The 22,180-nt window shown below is 45.1% G+C and overlaps 1 protein-coding gene across 1 annotated transcript in view; it reads left to right on the top strand.

Annotated features, from left to right (window-relative positions):
- The first annotated feature begins 5,471 nt into the window (after positions 1–5,471).
- The window catches only part of ADAMTS5 (ADAM metallopeptidase with thrombospondin type 1 motif 5), a 35,955-nt gene continuing 19,246 nt past the window's right edge, over positions 5,472–22,180 (top strand). The window contains exons 1-2 of the mRNA XM_079321389.1: positions 5,472–6,389; positions 15,452–15,584. Coding sequence (XP_079177515.1) covers positions 5,544–6,389; positions 15,452–15,584 — 979 coding nt within the window. The 5' untranslated portion in view covers positions 5,472–5,543. The remainder of the gene's footprint in view (positions 6,390–15,451; positions 15,585–22,180) is intronic.

The raw sequence follows: 22,180 nt of genomic DNA, 5'->3' as shown, positions 1-22,180 counted from the left end.
ATTGCAGAACATAGGATCTATATCCTGTGCAAAAGAAGGGACAGGGAGAAGCTGAACATACACATCTTTGGAAAAATATTTAAAGAAATAATGACAAAAAGTGGTAAGGCTTGGAGGGCTACAAGAGAATGCAGATTTATTTGAGCTCTGTTTTTCTACTACAGATGTTCTGCTAACTAGAGCAGAGATGTTCAGAGACCACATATTGGCTGTAAAATTCTAGGACTGAGATTAATTAAATGTCTGCTGCTCCTCATATAAACTACATTCAAGAGTTTTTCAGGCCTTCCACTCCTCTGAAGGAACAGCTGTAGAATACATCACGTGCATATCTTGCACCCTTAAAATGTATTTTTATAACAAGTGTCTTTTTTTTTTTACAAGGAAAATTTAACATTTTACCCTTCCTCTGATTATCTTGCTGCTGTTCAGAAAATGAAAAAGGAGAAGGGTCTGATGCTTACTCTACTAACATGTGATACTTCCTGCAGAGAACTGCCTCCACCCAACATGTGTTTTTCAACAAAATTCATGGTAGGTTCAATGGTCACAATTATTCACTGGTGTTATGGTTTATGTGAGTCCATTTCTTGCAGCAGTTGTTGGAGGGTGAGGACCCCATCCCAGTCTGTTCTCCAGGTTAATGCCTGAAAATGTAAGAAATACAATTTGTCATTTGCACCTCCTTCTCCTCCTGACTGTTCAATTGCTTCTTTTGATCCATCAGCTCACCCCTCTCCTGGATACCTATACACATGTACTTTTATTACATGATATATTTTTATTTACGTTTAATCTTGCAGAAATATCCTTTTCTCCTCCATGATACCTCAACAATTTGATTTCTAGCCAGGCCTCAGAAAGTTTCCTATTTTAATTTGATCCAGTACCCACAAACTCACAATATTCTTGTGTTGTTACAGTAAAACAATACAGTATTTTAAAAGTGCCCAACCCACTTTAACTCCACACCCCTCATGACTGTCTCCTCAACCCTGACAGAAAAACAAAGCTGATGTTAAATATAAAATTTTTAGCCTACTGGAACTGTTATATCCTTGATCCACTGCTTACACATGCCACTTATAAAAACACAACACCCAAGCAGAGGCATCTCCTTTGCTCCCTTGAAAATGTCATTGACCATAGAGAAGCAAGTAAAACATTTTGCCTTAAAGCCACAGCTGGACCTGCTGAAGTGCCCCACAGCTCTCAGAATACACATTTTTTAACTAATATCTAATCTAAACATGCTTACTTTGAATTTGAAGCTGTTCCCCCTTGTCCTGTCATTACAGGCTCTTATAAATAATCTTGCTCCATCTTTCCTCTAAGTTCCCTTCAGTGACTGCAAGGCTGCATGAGGTCACCCCAAAGTCTTTTTTCTCCAGGCTGAACAATCCCAGTTTTCACAGCCTTTCCTTATTATCAGAGCTGTTCCACCCCTCTGATCACCATCATATTAAAATTTCCTATAAAATAAACAGAAGAGAGGCTCTCAACCCTTGGGAGGGACAAAGCTGTCCTGTGTCAAGAATTGTGTTCCTACAGGTAGATTTTTGAGCAGGATCTTAGCCAAACTCAATCACAAGTCTATCAAATGCTGATTTTTAAAAAATTTTATTTATTTAGAGCATCTTGGGCAGGCAAATTACTTGGGTTTGATTCAGCCTTCTTATAATTTTACAGAACAAATGTTACTTCCCACAGGAATTGCCATCTTCCCTCTGCAATGACATAGAAATACCAGATAGTCCTAGCACCAGAACAATGAAAACAGAACAGAATTGTTTTAATTTCCAAGGAGGAAGAGTTCCATTAATGGTGAAAGACAGTTTCTGCTGGGTAGGACATCCCTGCTAAGCCTTGACTACTTGTCAGGGAGCTGTAGGCAGACAGGACCTTGGATTCACAATTTTCTGTCCCCTTCTAATGTGCCTGAGCATTGAAAAAGAGGTGATGTAAAACAGAACCATTTTATAAAAAATCAGAAGGACACCTGGATAAAATCATCATCAACTTTTGCAGTATCTCCACATCTCTCAAGCTGCTCCTTCAGGTTTACAATGCTTAGAACAAAGTTTCTTATGTGACTAAGACACTATAGGATCAGGAATCCCCTGCTACCCAGGCTGTTATTTGCAGGATCCTAAATGGTTTCATGGACAAACCCAGGGGGTGAAACAACTTTAATGACAGCAGCTTGTAGCTCCCAGAGACTCCAGAGGATTGGGTTTTCTTTCATCAGGATTGAATCCCATCCATGGTGTACAAGATTTGTGTTGTGCCCCAAAGCTAATCGAGGATTTGTGGCTCTCTATCTCTCAGCTGGGAAAGGGTCAGCCTTGAAATTTCCAGGTCAGAGCTGTTTGACAAGGATTTAGTGTCATCCACGACTTGGGACATGCTAACAGGATTTCTTGTTTAAAGGCAGTGCTCTAACTGTAAAAAGAGGCTAAGAGGGCAAAAGTGTGAGGAAAGAGATGACTCATTCCAGTGATTTATCCTTACTCTTCCAGCCTCTCAGACTAAAAGATGTTCCCTCTCATTGCACGAGGCATGACTGACCCATCTTTCCATTATTGCACTGCTGTGCTGAGTTATTGCAGTTTTGCAATGCAAACAGGACAGATTTCCTAATCCGTGGGATAGTTTGCACAAAATAATTTGTACCTTCCTGGAAAGCCTGGATCCGTGTTTGGTGTAACAGGGCAGCCCAGCCAACTTCTTCTGTCATTTGGGAAATCAAAGACAACTCCAGAGATGAGCAGTGGGACACACCATTTAATTATCACCAGCATTCCTGTTTTTCCAAGGTTATATGGCCGGACAGTTGGAATTAGGCTGCAGCCTGGGAGAATATTACACTGGCCTCTTGTGCACCATATGCCTTTTCATTGACAAACTAACACTTCTTTAATGAGATGTGCTGAGATTTTTATCCAAAATACATTCCTTATCCCAGATCTCATCTCTAGCACCTCTCCCAGGGGGATCTGGGAGTTTGGACCCAGACAGATTTGCAAATCCAGGGCTCAATCAGGTCCCAGTGAAGTCAATAAAAATATTGTTGGTGCTGAGCAGACGTGCATTGGGCTCAAAGGAAAAGTAAAACCCATCCAAGAAAATTACAGGTTCTTTTTTCAATCAAAATATGTCTTTTCTCTTTCTTTCTCTCTCTCTCTCTCCCTCCCTTTAATTTTTTTTCTGCTGTTTTAACTTTATTGCAAGTTTAAGTAACTGAGAAAATGTTTAAATTTTTAAATGTTGAAAAGTCCTGGCCCAATGCCCAAAAAAAGTTAATGTGACCTTCCTAATACATAATTCTTAGTAATTTTGAAACTAAGTGACTCTAGTCAAGAATTTTTGGGGATGATAGAACACTGAAATGTAGAAAAAGAAATAGCAGGAGGTCGAGATTTGAACTTTAGTTCACAGGTATCACCATTTCCAGAAAAATGGAAAAAGAAGACTGAACACTTGTAAAACTTTGGTGAGTTAAACATTTCATAAGCACAACCTCAGGGTTTTTTTAATGCAATCATTTACACGGGAATATTAATTTTTGAAGCTTTTGTGGCTTTAGTTAAGCTGTTCCTTAAAGAAATGGTGGGCTTGCTAAGCAGTGCCTGGAAGCTACAGGGGCAGGTCTGTGCATCCCACCACCTTTCCTGACCCTGCCAAGCATTACAGGTGTGCACACCATGCATTTTCCAGAGTGCTCAGGAGTGAGATGCTGCTTGCAGGTGAGGGGGAGGTTGGAGACCCGCATCCCTGCAGAGCCCCGCAGCCAGAGAGCACCTGCTCCGAGGAAACGTGGGACAGGTGAGCACTTCTGTTTGTCGCTGTGGGGTCCGGACCTCAGCGGAATCCTCAGGGGTCCCCTTGCTCTCTTTCCCTTCCCAGGACCTGGCAGGGAAGGAGCTGTTTGCCGTGTCCGCTGAGCGCAGGGCAGCGCGGAGGGGCAGAGGTGACTCCGTGTCGCTGCTGCAGCCCCAAGCAGGGGGCGGCAGACGAGGGGCTCGGCGGGGCTGTGTGACGGCGGGGGGATGATCGGGGTCCGCAGCCACGCCGGGGGTCGCAGCCAGCATCCCCTCGTCCCGCCCAGCGCTGCGGGCAGGGCAGCCCGCCCGGCTGGATGACAGCTCGTAATGACAGGCTGGGCGCACCGGGGCTGCCGGACAAAGACGGGAAGCTCGGGCACGGCTGGGGCCGAGCGGGGACACGGCGGGACCCCGGGGCTCCATCGGCCCGGCAGAGACAGCCAAGCCCGCTCCAAGCCGGGCACAGACCTCCCTCCTCCTCCTCCTCTTCCTCCTCCTCCTCCTCGTCGTCCCCGAGCCCCGGCAGGACGCGAGGTAAGCGGCGGGCACATCCCGACCCGGCTCTGCGGCTCCCGGCGACCCGGGGCAAACCTCGCCTTTCTCTCACTCACTCACACTCACATATACACACACACACACTCACATACACACACACACACCCCAATCTTCCTCCTGCCGGCTCTCTCCGCCCGGCTCTCCTCTCCTGCTTCCCTCTCTCCCGCTCACTCTCGCTGCTTTTCTCCGCCCCCCCTCCCCCTTTCCGCCTCCCCTCAAGTTTCTCCTTCTGTCTGATTAAATGAGAAGGAAGTGTGGGAGTGGTGGTTTTGAAGCTCTCCCTTTAAGAGGCAGCCTGCAGTGACGAATTGTTGAAATTGCCATTGCAGGATGGCATTCCGCTATAAATTCATTGTTCCACCTCCTCTCATCTTCACATTTCTCTCCCTTCTCCTCTTGTTCACATCGACAGACTGGGGATAACAACAACAACAACAGGAAAGATACAGGGAGGGGGCTTTTACAGAAATCCAGGACGTTTTCCGCTTCTTGGGCTTTTTTCTTTTTTCTTTCTTTTTTTTTTCTTTTTAACCATCTCACCGGAGGCGATCGAGGCGGTTTTGGGTGCCTGAATTTCTTCTCCTCCTTCTCTTCAAAACAAAAGAGGGCAAAAGAAGCCCACGGGAGCCCGACAAAGTGCCGAGTCGCAGCAGACCTGCCCCTGCTGCTGCTGGTGATGATCCGGTGACCACAGCAGAGGAGTGGAAGAGGAGTGGGAAGTGCTCAAACTTCTCTACTTGCCGGCTCCGAGCCGCCTCTCCTCCTTTTCCTCTCTCCTCACTTTGCCTCCCCGGCAGCAGAGACTTGGGATTTTTTTTTCTTTTTTTTTTCTTTTTTTTTGCCTCTCTCTATCTCTCTCCTTCCATGTGCTCCCGGCTCTTCCCTGCGGAGAAACACAAAGTTCACACGCGAGCGGCTTTTGTTGACGTTTTTACCTCTCCCACTCACACTTGACTTCGGGAGGGAGAACTTTTTTTTCTCTTATTTTTCTTTTTTTTTCTTGTTGTTCCTTTTGATTTCTTTTTTTTTTTTTTTTTTTTTCCCCGCATCTCTGCTTTTCTTCCCATCCCTCAACTCCGCCGGCCGTCTCCCGTTATTACCACCTCCATCCCCAGCAGCACAGTCCCCCTCCCCGCCGCCCCGCCGCCCCGCGCCGAGGCGAGGATGCTGCGGGCGCTGCTGTGGCTGCTGCTGGCCGCCCGCGCCGCCCGCGCCGCGCCGCCCGCACCTGCCGAGCCCGGCGCGCCGCCCGCCCGGCCCCCCGCCCCCGGGCCGCCCCGCGGGGCCGTGCGGCGCCTCGACCCGACCTACGCGGGGGGCGGCAGGGCGGGCTACGTGCTCTACGCCGGGGGACAGCGCTTCCTGCTCGACCTGGAGCGCGACGGGCCGCGCTGCCGCTACCGCGGCACGGTGGACGGCAGCCCGCGCTCGCTCGCCGTCTTCAACCTGTGCGGCGGCCTCGACGGCTTCTTCGCCGTGGGCCGCTCCCGCTACACCGTGCGCCCGGCGCGCCGCGCGGCGCGGGGAGAGGCCGGAGCGCGGATCTACGGCGAGGGCCCGGCCCGCGCCCCGCACGTCTTCCGCAGGGAGAGCTTCAGCTTCGAGACGGTGCCGGCCCGCACCAGCTGCGAGACCCGCGACCCCGCCAGGCCGGCGGGCGGCGACGGGCGGCGGCGGCGGCGGCGGCGCTCCGTGTCCCGGGCCCGGCAGGTGGAGCTGCTGCTGGTGGCCGACGCCTCCATGGTGCGCAAGTACGGGAAGGGGCTGCAGCACTACCTGCTCACCCTGGCCTCCATCGCCTCCCGGCTCTACGCGCACGCCAGCCTGGAGAACCACGTGCGGCTGGCCGTGGTGAAGGTGGTGGCGCTGGGCGACAAGGAGAAGGGCCTGGAGGTCAACAGGAACGCCGCCACCACGCTCAAGAACTTCTGCAAGTGGCAGCACCAGCACAACCGCCTGGACGACGACCACGAGGAGCACTACGATGCCGCCATCCTCTTCACCCGCGAGGTAGGCATGGCCGGGCCGCGGGCACGGCCGTGGCAATGACCGGCTGTCCCTCGAGCTTTGCCCGCTCTGCCTCCCGCTGGTGGATCCGGCTCGCCGTCCCAGGGAGCAGAGCCCTGGGATCCCTGCGTGTCCCCTGCGCTGTCACCCTCGCTGCGGGAGGTGAGAGCTGGCACCCCAGCCCGCTGGGGAGGTGAGAGCTGTAACCGTGGGGCTCAGCCTGGCATCATCCCTCTGCTTGAGGCATGACTTTGCCCTGCCCGTCCTTTTGAGATGATGTTTAACACCCGGCTCCTGTCTCTCTGCAGAGGTGGTCCAGTCGGGAAGGGCTGATAGCACTTCCTAGCCTAAGTTAGTCCCCAAACAAACTAGTGGAAGTGGTGGAGAGCACCCTAAGACTACTTAAGCCTTGCTTGTGGAGCACCTTGGGCCGCTGTTCCAAGCAAGAACAGCTGCACCGCCCTGGAAGGCAGCAGCACTGGTGGTTCAGGGGTAGGACACAGGTAAACACACAGTGCAGACACAGGTAAACAGAGCTGCTGAGTGAGCCGGGCTGGGACAGGGCTGCAGTCCCTGTCCTGTCCCCGATGGGTGCCCAGATCATCTCTGGGCTGGGTCTGCTTGTGCTGCCCATGCAGAGCCCAGCCTTGTTGCTCCACGCTGGGTTGTTGATTAATTGCATTGCCAGAGGTCGTTAAGGGACATTGCTCTGGTAGACATGTGGCCGAGTTTATGCAATGAAGTTCTGTAAGAATATCCCTTCAGCGGTTTGGGTTTGGTGTTTTCTTTTTTTCTCTTTCCCCAAGTACGAAAAAAATAACTGCATGACTTTCCGTTCATTTGAGTTCTCCGGCTTTGCTACATCGGAGGAGCCTGCCAAAAAGGATGCTTTGGATGGTTTGTGGAAGGAGTTGCTCCAGAAGGGGGAAAAAAAAGCGCCTGGCTTGCTTTTATAGCTGTAAATAGTTGAAACATTAGGTTCTGTGTCAGGCATCACTTGTACAACAGGAGCCCTTTTTAGCACTTTAAAGCCCTTCAGTGCAATTCGCAAGCTTTCATTTTTTAATCGCTATGACCTGAATGGAAACAGACTACCTAGACTGGGCCAGAATGTTTTTGGGTTTGCTATAAACATCTTTTCTAATGGCTTATTAAGCGTGCCAAAATCCATCACTTCTCTTTGAAGAGTGTTTCTCTCTGCCCGTATTCCCACTTATTTTCCTGGGCTATATGACAATTCAGAAATGCTTAGGGTGGTGACCGTGCACCTTAACATCAATTATTAAGTTAATTTGGATTGAGATAGGATGTGACTTTAAAGTGCAGTTGCTTTACAGATGCTTAGCTTTGCATGGACATCCTCCTGCCAGAATAAGAGGGTGCTGCTAATCAGTTATCCACAGTTTCAAAGATTCATGAGCTATGCATAGAATTACCTCTCTGGGATGTAAGTGGTGCATAGAATAAATAAATCACCGCAGTGCCTGTGGTCTCCCTCCACTCTTAAGATGCAAATGTGGCTTGCACTGCTACTCAGGGCTGCTTCATGAGAAAAAAAAGCACAGGCTTGTGTTTTCTTGGTTTACATTTTAACAGCTTTAACTCTGGGATTAGCTGCTCGATGCAGTTCAGGACAACTTAATCTGCTTTAATGCTTTGCTGTGTGCACACGGACATTGTTTGGCAGTGTTTGACTGGAGTCTCTTGCTACATGTGTTCATGATGTTCTTTGCAGAGAGTGTGTGTGTGAGCCCACACGATTTTTATATGCTTACCCTCCAAACGTCAACACGGATCTATTTTCTCCCTGTGGAATGTAAACACGAAAAGGGTTAAAGGATGAAAAAGCAGCGGAGATGTTTCCTGGAGAAAACAGCCCCACTTTGAACTAAAGGAGAGATTTTTTCCAGTTTAGCTTTTCAATGAGAGTGGCAGCAGTTGGCAGGAGAACACCACTTTTACAACTCTGTTTTGGATGGATGGAGTTGGTTGCTAAGCTCCAAGACGCCGAGCCGTGGCTGCGTGTTTTGATGGGCTCTGAATATCCTCATGCTGATTTTTGAACATCCAGATGTCTCTTTCTAAGTGCCTTGGGTTTCAGGCTTTGGGCAAACACGTGAGGCACATTTTCCATCGTTGTTTACTAACTCAGGCCACCTTGAGCTTCATGTCTCTCCGTCAACAGAATAATATTTGCAGATGGTTTGTCAGCTGAATGCATGGCCTCAGCTGTATGGAATTGGTTTTGTGTAGATACAATCTACATTGTGCATGGCTGGTGCCATACAAATCCCTAATATAATAATTGCCTTTGTTCCAGAGTGACATTTGATTGGATGTTGTTTTTTTACACCAAAAGAGGGCTTTATTTGAGTTCCTTATAAAGGAGGAATCGTAACAGAATTCAGGAGTGTTGCTTCATCCTCTTTGGTTGTGTTTACTTCTTTAAAGATATATTGATAACTGTTGGTAGAGTGAGAGTGCATTGGCAGCTCTCCTTTATTAAATTAGTAGTGGTTCACATCATATTATATAAGTTCAAATTATGGTTGTCATCATCATCATTCATACTAGGAAGTACTTCCTATGTTAAAAAAAAAAAGGAGATTCACTGACTATGAGTTAAAACAGCTACTTAGTTCTGGTCATAATCTGTATTTAATTGGATAAGGGCTTTAAAGCAATTATCTATCCTGCAGATCATGTTAAATCAGTATGAACATGAATTCAGTTTGGGGTGATACAGGCAACATCTTAAAGCTGTGTTGCTTGTCAGTGAAGGCAAGAGTCCATTAGCTGCAATGGGTCCTGTGTTTACTCTGTAAATGCAAGGAGCCCTAGAGGTACATGTCTGGCCATTGTGAAAACCTTCAGTGGACACAGAAATTATCTGTCACTAAATACTGCAGAAATGCAGTTGGGTTCCACAGTATTATTTAAATCTGATTATGAGAAGTGTATTTTCTCAGTGGTCACATTTTGACCCATGAGGAGCAGGATAAGGCATGACACTGATTTGATAGTAAGAAAACATGCTAATTTCCTGATATTTCTAAATTTCCTCAAGGCAGCTTGACCATAACAGCCTTAGAGAGTACATGGGTCCCCTGCTGTTGAACTGCTTTGTGGTTGAGTCCTTGGCAGCAGCTGTAAATCCTTGGGCCACCTGAGTCCTAGAGCATCCTCCATGGGATGTGGTGCAAGGATGCAGCTCTGGTGACCAGGTGAGACCTCCACCCCAAAGTGGCTGTGTGGTGGGGAGGAGAAAGAGCTTGCAAAGCCCTCTTTCCCTGGAGATCAAATCACTTGTTCTCAGTGGCAGTGAAGTCAACAGCAAATTGAGAGTTTATTCTGTTTCAGCCGTTTTTTATAGAGAACAGTTTGCAGAAGCTGGAAGCAGATTATCTTCAGATTTTTATGGGTGCTGCAAAACACTTGCCAGATTATTTGTCACAGCAAAACAGATTAGATGGGCCTTGCAAACTGCAGTTGAACTCACACTGTTCTTTTTCTGAGGTCCAGCCTTCTCTGCAATTATCCTCTAGAATTCATCCAATCTATTTCATTAGTGGCCCTTAGTTAAATTTCAAGTGAACTATTGAATGCATTTGGACAAAATCCAGCTCTCTTCCTTTCCCCCCAGTTCTGAATCATCTGAAGATTAAAATAGATGTTTCTCACAGTAGATACAGACATTAGGAGCAAAAAAAAAAAGTCCTAAGTGCTTGTTAGCATCATCTGTGATAGTGCCATCATGCCTGGCTCGAGCAGAGGGTTCATGCTAGAGCCAAAGGCCACTGTCCTGCCTTTTTCTACACAGTAATTATATGGGACTGGTGTGTTTGATTTAGTTTAACTGTCCATCTGGCAGTGCTGTTGAAATTTAACAGCAAGCTTTGTATTATCTCAGCTCTGTAGATGATAATTTCATTGCATGGAGCACATGCTTTCTTTGGCTCTACTTCTTTCTTCTTTCTTTTTATTTCTTTTCTTTTTCCCTGTTATCATCTTCCAACAATTATTATCCCCTAGTAGTAAAACAAGTCTCTGTACCAATGGTCAGTAGAATAGATTTCACTGTTAATTATTTTTACTGTTGTAGTGTGATGTGTATACCAGTTTCATAGTGTTTTCACCAACTTTCTTGCACATCTAATATATTTAAATAATGTCCCTAGGGAAAACAAAGTGGGACATAACTGATAGAGGAGAAGTTTGATTCACCCTGATCTGGAGGGATGCTGTGGAATTTCCCCACAAAGGATCTGTAGCTTAGGCAGGTTAAATCACACGTTTTTACTTGGTCATCAGTCACCAGTTTCATAACTGAAACTTTTCCTCTTCATGCAGATTGCAAAGGCTTTATGTGCATTTTGTCAATATTTTGAGTAACCTCTAGTTTGCTGTGGTTTGTTGGTTTGTTGGTTTTGTTTAAGCTAAGCTACTGGGGAAATATATTTGGGGTTTTTTTTGGTAGATATGGTAGGTATCACCATTGTGGTTTTCCTCAGAAGGTGACCAGGCTTTGGCCACCCCCTCAAAATATGGCCAGGAGAGGACAGAGCAGTGACCCAGTGAGTCTTTCCCTAGCCAGAATCCCTTCTGCTCGTGTGAACATTACTTTTTGAAACCATGTGTGCCATTCCACCTTGCTGTGACACCAGTGGGAGCTCACCCCCTTTGCAGAGCAGCTCTGGAAGGTGCATGTGTGTGTTCCTGACCATCTCACCCCAGCCTGCCTGCCCAGCCCTGCAGTGGGAGCTGCTGCAGGAGTTTGGAAAGTTGTGCTTAATTCCTTGCTCTGCTTGAGGGCTTTTAGGTCTGTATGCCCACCTCCCAGGAGAGGTCCTTAACCAGCAGGTTGTAAGCTGTTCCAGGTGTTAAGGAAACTTTCCACCCCTCTGACCAAAGTTTAGTGAATAATTCATTTGGTGAGAATGAGGAATCGTGACCTGAAGCTGCTGAGTGGAGTGCAGGGCTTGGAGTGAGGTGGTCTGGGTTCCTCAGGCACAGAGAGGAGGCTGTTTCTGAGATTTACCACAGATTGTTCAGTGGGAAAAGAGAAGGATGAGCAAAAATTGGATCCCTTCACTGCCTGCACTTCAGCTGCAGCCTGGGCTAGAGAAACCTTGGGCTCGGGGCTGCTCCAGGAGGAGCCACAGCTCCCTGTGTGCATGGCAGGAGCTTGGTGTAGACCATACAGCCCTAAAAAATGTGCTTCTAGCTGGCAGGAATATGTAGCTGGATCACATTCTTACTGGGAAGAAGCTCTGGCTGATGAGCTGCTGCAAAGGGCACAGAAGAGCAGTGAACAGAACTGTGAAGGTTTTAGCTGTGTTTCTCTATAGGTTTGGCTTCCTTCAGGACAAAGGTGGAGAAACATGAAACATCTGAACCCCAATAAGCAAAGTGCCCAGCTGTTCCAGGCTGTGGGACTGTGGCACTTTGGGGCCCACAGGGTCCCAACTGCAAGCCCTGTGAGGGGTAGATAACTCAGAAAACCTTAGGATCTGTTCTTCTGCCCTTAAATCCCACCTAACTCCACGTTGGTGCTCACATCATGTTTTGGATCTGGTCAGTGGGCTCTGACCCAATACCAGGTTTCACTGAACAGTTTATTCTTGTTTTGAAACATATTGTAGAACACATTTCAGGTGAAATGTGTTCTGCTCCAGGCAGGACATGGTGACAGTTGTCTCCCTTCACAACAAGGCCATGTATACATGGCAGCCAGCCAGCTGCTCCTGATGGATTTAGAATGCCAAGAAAACTTGGCCTCTAATGAGCTGTCTAATTAACTACTAGACTTGTGATGTACAGCTTAGTTTTACTAAGCCATTCCTTTGCCAAAACTTAAGCCTTAACATCTCTTGCCTCCTGCATAGCAAATGCATTTACTTGTCATTCTTCTGTTTTGAAACTTCTGCAAAGCAGCTCAAGGACCATGCTGCTTTCTTTCTTTAGAAATATCAAAAAAACATTCTTTAAGGCTTCTGCCACTGTTTGAAGGCAATTGAGCATCCAGATCTGAGTAGCTGGTTAACTTTCTGATAGAAGCAAAAAAAAAACCACAGAGTGGAATAATCACTGGAAACTGATTTTATGTATCACGAGTCCCCTCTTGCCTCGTGCTTTAGCTGGAGTATGAAAAGTTGAGGCTACCCAAACAGATTTTTTAAGATTGCATCATTACATTGAAGCCTGTTTTTAACAAAAAATTAAAATATTTTCATGGGAAATAAAACATTCTACTGTACTCCCAAAAAGTTTACTTTATGAAAGTAGAAGACTGCTTTCCAGGACTGCCCAGAAAAGCACAAAAACAAATGAAACTTGATTCTGGTAATGAGTAATCCATAGCCAATGTTTGATGGCTAAGCAGGCATGATTTTCAGTAACATTACTTGCAGGTTGTTTGGAAGCAGATATTGGTGAATTGGCCCAAAAGCAAACTTTTAAGAATATTTGTCTCAGAGATACCACTTACAGGCTGCAGTTCTCTTTTTTAGTATATACTATGCATAGGAATAGATTCCAGTTCAAATCATGCAGAGGCAGGAGAAGCACAGAAGTGAGTGACACAATGACAACATAGAGGAGCCCTCAGTAATTTGCCTAAATGATTATTGATAATGTCAGCCTTAGCTGAATATGAGCATCCTCAGGCAGTCACCAAGAGCTGGAATTGGCAGGGAAAACCAGGATGCTCAATCCATGCTCTGCTGGAAGCACAGCCATGGCATGCCCTGCTCTAGCAGCAGATGGGCAACCCACAGACATCCACATAACAGCTTCTTACAAAGGAGCTGTTGCCACAAAATATTTCCTGTCCTTGTTTCTAGAATCCTGTACAAGCCCCTCTGCTAGGTCCTGAGGGACCAGGGCTTTGCTGTAGCACTGCCCACCAATTTCTGCCCCAGGGTGGGCACTCCTCTCCTTCTGAGGGTGGCTGATCCCACAGCATCTGAGAATACCTGCTTGTCCATGGGGAGTTGGAGGAGCTAGGTGATTTTACATGTAAGCACTTTGGAGAATCATGTCTTTCCTGCTCTGGGATTTTCTAGGACCAGCCTCTGGTGCAGCCCTGATACTTAGGGAAGACTTTGTAATGCAATCCTGTGCACAGCTCTTGAAATGCTGAGGTGAGATGATGGTTCTGTGCTCCATACATCCCATCAGAATTAGCTCTACAGAAGCTTACATGATTGCCTGCTTAGAAAAGTTCTGTTTTTTTAGTTATATTAGGTGAATCACTGTGAAGTCTGGCTGTGCCTGCTGGTGTAAATTCCCAGCATATCTGCTTTTTGTGTGCAAATAGGAATAAATCCTGAGTGGCATGAGGCATCTGGGTGCTGGTACCATTGTGCCCACACTGGGAGCAGCACTGATGTCAGTACCTATGTAAGGACTGAGTGACATGGAATCTGCATGCAGAGACAAAGCCTGAATTAATGCAGTACATACTGTTTTGGCCCTGTCAACCTGTCTAGCCCTCCTCCAGCAAGCTGCTGTCTGATTTATGTGCTTTTTGATACTCATGTAAAAATGTCAGTTCAGCTGCTTGTGTGGATTCAGATCACATTGCTCTATCACAGAATCACAGGGTCAGTTATGTTGGAAATGATCTCTGAGATCATTGAGTCCAGCCTATGAGTGACCACCACCTTCTGTTATACCATGGCCCATCCAGTCTTCCCTTAAACCCCTCCAGGGATGGTGATTCCACCCCCTCTCTGGGCAGCCCCTTCCAATATCTAATCACCCTCTCTCTGAAGAAATTCTTCCTAATGTCCAGTCTGAACTTCAAACTTAAGGCTGTCTCTTCTTGTCCCATTCATAGTTTGCTGGAAGCCAGGACTGACCCTGAATTTTCTCCTCCATATATATAATACTACTTTGTGTTTTTAGCTTGAAAAAATTCTTTGTTGGGGGAAAAAAACCTTTTCTTCCTCTTTTTTTTGTATTTATAAAGAGATGCTCTGTCACAGTATCTGTGCACTCAGTGTGGTTTTCTTTGACTTCAGTGGGATTTGAATCTTGTGCATTTCCAAGTTTGCCTAACCTGTCATAATCATTGAACACTGCTGCTCTGAAGCCTCCTACAAGGTGTCTCTTACTTGGATTAATTATGAAAGGCTTCATAAAAGGAAGTTCTTGTAGAAAGAGATCTGAAGGGTAGAAGAGAATCTTGAAAATGAAGGGGGAAAAGTGCTCTTTGATCATTTTGATAATAACATTTGTCATGCCTTGAAAATGATGATTTCATTTCAGCACAATGAAGTGTTTAAGAGTTCCAAATAGCATGGCCTCACTCTTCCTTCTCATCCAAAAAATGTGTATATATGCACATTGACACTAACATTCTTCCCTCTGCTTCAACAGAAGCATGGAGGAATTACTGCTGGTGATAAAACACAATGTCTGACCAAAGACAAAACCTGATGCTACCTGCATGGTTTTCATATCCACACATGGGAGAAGTGGTTAAGTTGTTGGGATGTTGCACTTTGTCACATCACTGGCTCTCAGCAATTTCTGAGAATTGCTAAATACTTGATATATTATTAGGTAACACACTATTAAATGTACTGCTTGACAGATGTGGAATGAGGTTGCACATGTAACAATCTCACTTCTGTTAAGTGAGAGTGTAGGATTGGCTTCAGAAAAGAAAAGTGATCTCTGGTTGAAGGACTGATCAGGAAACTGAAGCTTTCTCTGTGCCTTGGTTTACCTTCAGTAAAGAGAATGTTGTTTTTATTGTCAATAAGGAAATGCTTCCACAGCATGTTTTCAGTACCTACCTCAATACAAGCGTGAGCATCGCAGAAATACAAATTTACCTAACAGAATGTATCCAAAAGCTGTTAAAGTCCATTCAGATACTGCCACTGCCCTTAGCAGGGATTGCCTTGCTGTGCTTTTACCATCTCAGCTGGTACCGTTCATCCAGTCCTGCCACTGGCAAAGGCGACTTTAACCTCTTGTCACCACTGGTCGTAAAAATCCATTGTGACGATTTCCCTTCTTTTCTCTTTGTGTTTCCTTCTCCCCTTGCCGGGCAGGATTTGTGTGGGCACCATTCCTGTGACACCCTGGGGATGGCAGACGTTGGGACCATCTGCTCCCCCGAGCGCAGCTGCGCCGTGATCGAGGACGACGGGCTCCACGCCGCTTTCACCGTGGCTCACGAAATTGGTATGCAGTGCCTCTTGTGTGTTCCCCTGCCAAGCCAAACACTCCCAACAGCTGCATTAGCAACCCAAATACCCCGCAATTAATTCCAGATTTCCCCCCCCCACCCCCGGCCCCAGCCCCGCCTGGGGATTAGGGTTGTGTACATATGCACTTCAGGGTTAACTAATAAGGGATCAGAAGGCAGGGGAAGGAGCACAGTAGGTGTTTCCTCCCTGGCAGTGGCCTTTCTAAGCAGCAGTTGAAGTGAAAATTCAAAAGCTGCTGCTACTGCCCAGAGATGTCAGTGCATGGCCCTCCTGAGAAAGCTTTGTAATTTGCATGCACTTATTTACTGGAAAATAAGTCACATTTTTCAACTTGTTGCATGCGCTGCTGTTAGGAAGCTTTTTTTCGTTGTATTACCTGCAGAAAAAAGTTTTTGTGGCAAAAACCCAAAATAATTCTAGTTTCCTTGTGAGTGTAAGGACATTTATGAATCCTGTAATAAGTGAAATAGTATAAACCTGTTTAACTTTGTTTCAGTTTCCACATCAGTGGACAGTAATTAAATTAGGTGCCTTGCAAGTACCCTTCAGAAGGGTTTAAGCTAGAATTAGTGACAGAAGAAAGTCTGTGTCCTGGGATATTGCTTCTGTCATGATATATCTCTTCAAGACAGACTGCTGCCATCTTGATCATGTTTAATTTACTGATGTCTTGTGAACTGTGTTCACTGGAAATACATTTGCTATAAGGGCTGTTCGCTTTGGGGAGTGAACAGCAATTTGAAAGTGGAGAATGTTCTTTTTTTTCTCCTTTTAAGAAAATATTCTTGGAAGGAAATAACAGGGAAAGGAGAACTTTCACAGAGAGCCAGCTGCTGAATTGCCTTCTACCTCGTGCCAAACCAAAGTAAAGTTTGCTTTGGGAATATCATTGCAGTGGTTCCATTTTCAAGGAGCTTGCAGGTAGAGTTTGAGATCTGAGTGCCTTATACATATGGCTGAGGAAACAGAGATCACCAAGGATGGAAAATGACCTGACTCTTCAGTGACAAGTGATCCTAACCCTGCTCCTCCTACAGCTCTGCAAAGGAATTCCATCAGGAGTGGCTGGAGAAGGGATCAGGCTTTGCATGAAAACATGAAAACAGTGGCAGGATGAGTCCCTAAAGCAGAAATTTTAATTCAGTAAGCAGTAATGTCACAGTAAAAGAAAAAATCCTCCAAAATCACTAATCCAGTGCCTTTAGAAAGAGCTACAGCAGTGTGGAAAGACAGATTGACATGGGGTGTGGATGTGGGTGCTGTGAATGAGCTATCCCAAACCTGGGAAGTGTTAAATGGCAAACAGCCTGCCAGCCAAAGCCAGGGTGCTGGGGACACTGCTTGTGTCCCTTGCACCCAGAAGTGATGTCTCTGCTGAAGCTCAAAGGGTAGGGTTGGGAGAGGAGCCCTCTTGTTGATGGATCTGGTCCATGAAGAGGAGAGCAATGTCTTTCCTGCCCTTTTATCAGCAGTAAATACATTTTTAGGTAGATTGGAAATGAAAGAACACAGATCAGTAAAGATAGGGATGAGCAGCAAACATTCACATTGTTACCTTGAATTCCACACAGAGAAAATATAAGCAAAAGTGAATTATTTTTGGTGATCTAGAAGCACATTTTGGAGAAAGGCCATTTTCATACCTAGGCATTTACAGGAATCTCTAAAAACTATAATTTTCAATGTAAAAAAGGCATGAATTGAAATGAATAAATAAGAACTCTAATGGACATAAAACCTCTAGTCTGAGGCTGTTTAAAATAACATCCTCTTTTTTCTCCTCCTCACCAGAAGTTTTTAAGAAAGGAGGGGTGTCAAGTCACAGAATGATCTTTGTGTGTGTGGCCTGAAGTGGGAGAAGCTGAGAAGAAAACACAGCTAAAATTGCTTGAGTACTTAAATTAAATCAAAGGTCAAAAAAGGATGAAAAATAAAAGTGTGGCATGGATACCCTTTAGTTAAGCACTTTGGGGAAAACCTTGCTTTGTTTTTTTTGGAGACCAGATTTCTTCCTACAATCCAGAAATCTCCCAAGTTCCCCTGTCCTGTGGGCAGGGTGTAACTTTAATTTTACAGTGGCTCAGTTCCTCAGTCAGAGGGGATGCTGTGAGCCCCAGATGTTCTTTTCTGTCAGCTGGAAGGTCAAGAATGAAGCAGAGTCACTCTCACCACTTTTTGTGTGTTGGGAGCAGATGCAGCATCTTTAACATGGACTTGATCCTCACTCAGAGTGTCCTCACTGTGATTTCCAGGGGGTCTGAATGTTCTTCCTTTCCCCCTGAAGGATCCAAGAGCATTTTCCAGGCTTGGATTTTTCTCTCTGGAAGGCAACCAAAGTAAATTGAACTGCAGCTCAACCCATCAGGAGGATGCACATCCCAGAGGCTCAGGTTGGATTGGTGCACAGGAAGCCAAAAAGCACCAGGGTTTCTGCCACATCACCTGTGAGGTGTTTGTTTTATTTATTTCAGATAAAATAGGTGGATTTTGACCAGTGGTTTTTGAGGGGGAGGGAATGAATGAGCAGCAGCAGGCAAAACCTCCACAGGCCTGTGAAGGAGAGCACAGGAAGGAATAGATGCAACCAAATTCTTATAAGAGGTGGAGATCTTTATACAAAAATTGATAAGGTAGGACCTGAATCTTGCCCTACTTGTATGTAGGAAAATCAGTAATAGCTTGTCTCCAGTGTCAAATGGAAAAAAAAAAAGAGGATAATGCAACAAAAAAGCCAGAAAGAAACCTTGTAACTTTGAATATGATCACCCAGTTTCTCCTCAGAATACAGGGGAGCAGAGCTCGTACTATAGATGGTATTTTGAAATCACAGCTTGCCAAGACATCCAGCCACCAACAGTAAATCCATATCTGGTTATTTTCCTGCAGGAGACATGCTGCTGTCAGTTGGGAGTATGTTGGCATTCTCCAAGCCTTTGTTGTCAGCAGTCTATTGTCTGAAAAAAAAAAGATGTTTCCTTGCTTCATGCATTTCCCTGCCTCTTGGAGATGTGGAGGAGAGCATTAAAGAACCTGAGATTGCCCATAATCTCAACAGTTTACTTAATGTTTTTCATTGGGCAGCACTACATTGCTTCTCCATGTATCCCTTATTAAAATAACCATCAGGAAGCAAAAAACAATGAGATTTGCACTCTGATACTCTGGACTTTTGGATCACAGATTTGTTGCTTTGACAGTGCTGAATTAGAAACAAGTGAAGATCAGCATGACCCAGCATCAGCAACAGGCACAGTCAGTCAGCTGGAATGACATTTGACATATTTTGTGATGGGATATATCCATGTTTTGCAGCCTGGTGCTGTGTCATGGGCAGAAGTTTGTGCTGGAGTCCCACTGTGCTTTGGCACAGCCATACCACCACCCTAAACAGTTTGCCATCCACAAAAGCAAAATGAGAAGAGTTCAGGGGGATCTGAGTTGAGCTACTGCTTGTTTTATCAATAGGGAATTTCCCCAAATCACAAAGGGAATCCCAGGGAAAGCCAAGAATTAAATTTGAGTTTTGATCTAGAGTCTCCTGGGTTTTGATCTAGTCCTTAAATACAAAAGCAGCCTTCAAGCAGGCTCCAGTTCAGATCAGTGGGAGTTACATGGATCTAACTCCTTAAATTATATCTATCTTTGTTCTTTCCATCAATCTTGAGAAACTTAATTTTTTTTAAAAAGAGGCAATACAGCCTTTTTTCTCAGTGATAATGTTCATTTGACCTTTTGCAATGTTCCTACTCCTCTGTTACACAAACACTCTGGCATGCAATTACTCCTTCTGTCCTCCTGAGTAATATGGTTTACTGATGTTCTTTCCAAGGACTTTATTTTTAGGCTGTAGCTGTAGCATTGCTACGTGGAACTAATTAAACCTTTGTTCATTAGTTTCCTTTTATCTTTCACATGTGACTTTGAGGGAGGGAAGGCCAAAGGGTGGGATAAAAGCAGCCTTCAAATATGTTTAAAATATTGCTGCAAAAATTTGCATAATAAATCATTCCCCATGTCCACCTGGGACAGCACGAGGGGTAATGGCCTGAAGTTGCAGCAGGGGAGATTTTCTTTAAGCATTAGCCAAAATCCTCTAAGCAGGACAGTGGAGGGCAGGGCTGAAGTGCTTGGGGAGGTTTGGAGGTTCACAGGAGCCAGCTGGTCAAAGCAGCTGTGGCTCAGGGGATGCTGATCCTACCCCAGGGCAGAGGGATGCACAGGATGCCTTTTCAAGGTCTCTGCTCAGCATCATTTTCTGTGGTTATGAGGAGTTATCACAACATCCTTCACAGCTGGGCTGTGTCATGCCTGCAACCAAGGGACTGCACAGAAACTAAAGCTTGAAAATCATGGAATGCTTTGGTTTGGAAGGGACCTTAAAAATGGTCCAGTTCCTCCCTGTGTCATGGGCAGGGACACCTTCCACAATTGGAGGTTGCTTCAAGCTGACCTTGGTGCCAGGGTCTCACCACCCTCATATATTAAGGGATGATTAAGTGATTTAATACCAAATCTTTTCCAGCATGGCATCTTCTGAGGCCTCTGTCACCACTGAGGACAAAAGTGTCACAAGTGCCATCAGCAGAATGTATTAGAGAGCATCGTTTTCTGTAAAAAAAGCCATTTTAGCAGTGAGGTATTGCTCCTGGCATTCCTGCTCATGTGGTTTACTGAAGTCCATCAGAATTCCATGAACTCTGAGTGGATTGGAGCTGTTTATTGAGAGCCTGAGCTGTGTTTGAGCTGCAGGCAACTGAGGAAGGATTGCCATGTCTAACTTACAGCAAACTCTCATTCTGACTTCTTCAGTAACAAATGAAACTGAGAACAACGTGTGTGATACTTAAAGGAGTCTTTTGATGTCCCTAGAAGAGTCAAAAAATCCTCCCACTCCTTGTTTTACCACATGCAGTCATTTTGTGTACACTCAAGAGTAACTGAATGCAGCAATCTTTTCTTTGCATGTTCTGCTGAACATGCAGCCCTTTGATTTTTGAGGCTGTCAAGATAAAGCAGATAAAGACAAGCTTCAGACCTGACAGCTACAAATCTCCTGGAGCCTTTCATTTCAAGGGGGATTCATTGCCAAGGGCACAGAGTCTCACAGCCACATGAGAAAAACAGTGGAGGTTGTGAGTCTCATGTTTCCTTCATGGCTGATGAAGTTTAGGCAAATATCCAGATAATCATAATTAGGCAGATTTGCTTTCTTTAAGCAACACAAAAACCAGAGAGTACACTCATCCAAGTCTTTTCTGCTGACATACATCAGGAAAATTGCTTGATTCCTCCTCTTTGAATCTTTTTTCAAAGTTCTATCTTGACTTCTGCTTGCAAGAGCTCTCAAATTAAGCTTTCATGAACATACCCCTTTTGATTAAGAGAAAAGGTGGGCAGACAAAGCTAAGCCTTCACAAGAGCTGAAGGTGGGGCAGAAAATTAAGCTCATGCCTCAGAAAGCAAATATCAGCTGTTTAGAAGGTTGCTGGCTAAAATTTTGAATAAAAATTCTTGGCTTGCCCAGCAATATTTTTAGTAACTTGTAAAGTTCTATAAAATATATCATCATTCCACCTGCAGCAGACATGGTGCTTAAAGCAAACTGTAAAACTTTGTGTTTTGCCTAATATTTCACAGCAGTCATTATCAGAAATATGTTATGGACCTGATTTAGTGGTGGATTTGGCAGTGTTAGGTTTATGGTTGTGCTCAATGGTCTTTTCCAACCAAGCTAAGTGATCTCTGATTTTATGATCCTAAAAGAAGTTCTGTGTTCAGCCTGGGCCTCCAGGGTAAAGTAGGGATTACTTTCCTTTATAGGTAGATAATACCAATACAATAATGTTGTTTTTGTGGAGGGAGACTTCTGGTGCAGCAGAAAATGCCATTTTTACATTCTTGCACTGTGTACTCCCACAGAGTTCATTCATTTACCATGAGCTGCTGGGGATTGTGTCCTTCCAAGTTCCTCTTGAGTTAAACAGGTGTGAAATAGGTGTCACCATCTCCTGCTTCTTCATCAAAATGAACATTTCTCTTCTACATGCCCCATTAATTAGTGCAGTGTGGACCTCCAATGCCACATCTCTTTAATGATTATTTATAAAGTCTGTGTGGGCACAGTGGTCTCTGCCTGGCCCACATTTGACAGGGTGATGTGTCTGTGATCTCCCACAAGTCTGTTACAACAAGCCAGCTCAGCACAGGTTTGTTTTGTGTAAAGTCTGCACCACTGGTGGGTGAATGTCTGATTGGGGTTTTTTTTTTAATGTCTGCTCCTGAGATGAAGCTGCACTCCAGACTATTGTTTCATTGAGTCTGAAGAACTCTTTTAAGCCAGAAATATTAAAAACTGCCTCTGGGCTGGAGATTTAAAAGAGAGATTTTTCTTAAATTCTTTTTCTTTAATAAGTGAGTGATAGCAGTCAAAGAAAAGAAAACTGGCAGGAAAGTTCAAGGAAAAAAATATAAAAAAAAATTTAAAAGTGGAATGGCCATTTTTATATTCTATGCAATTTTTGGTAAGCTTGTGTAATTCAAATCACATCTGTTTACGAAAAAAACCACCAA

This window comes from Erithacus rubecula, assembly GCF_903797595.1.
Source record: "Erithacus rubecula genome assembly, chromosome: 1".
Lineage (NCBI taxonomy): Eukaryota > Metazoa > Chordata > Aves > Passeriformes > Muscicapidae > Erithacus > Erithacus rubecula.
Note: the sequence above shows the minus strand (reverse complement) of the source record. Positions and strands in the feature narration are given on the sequence as shown.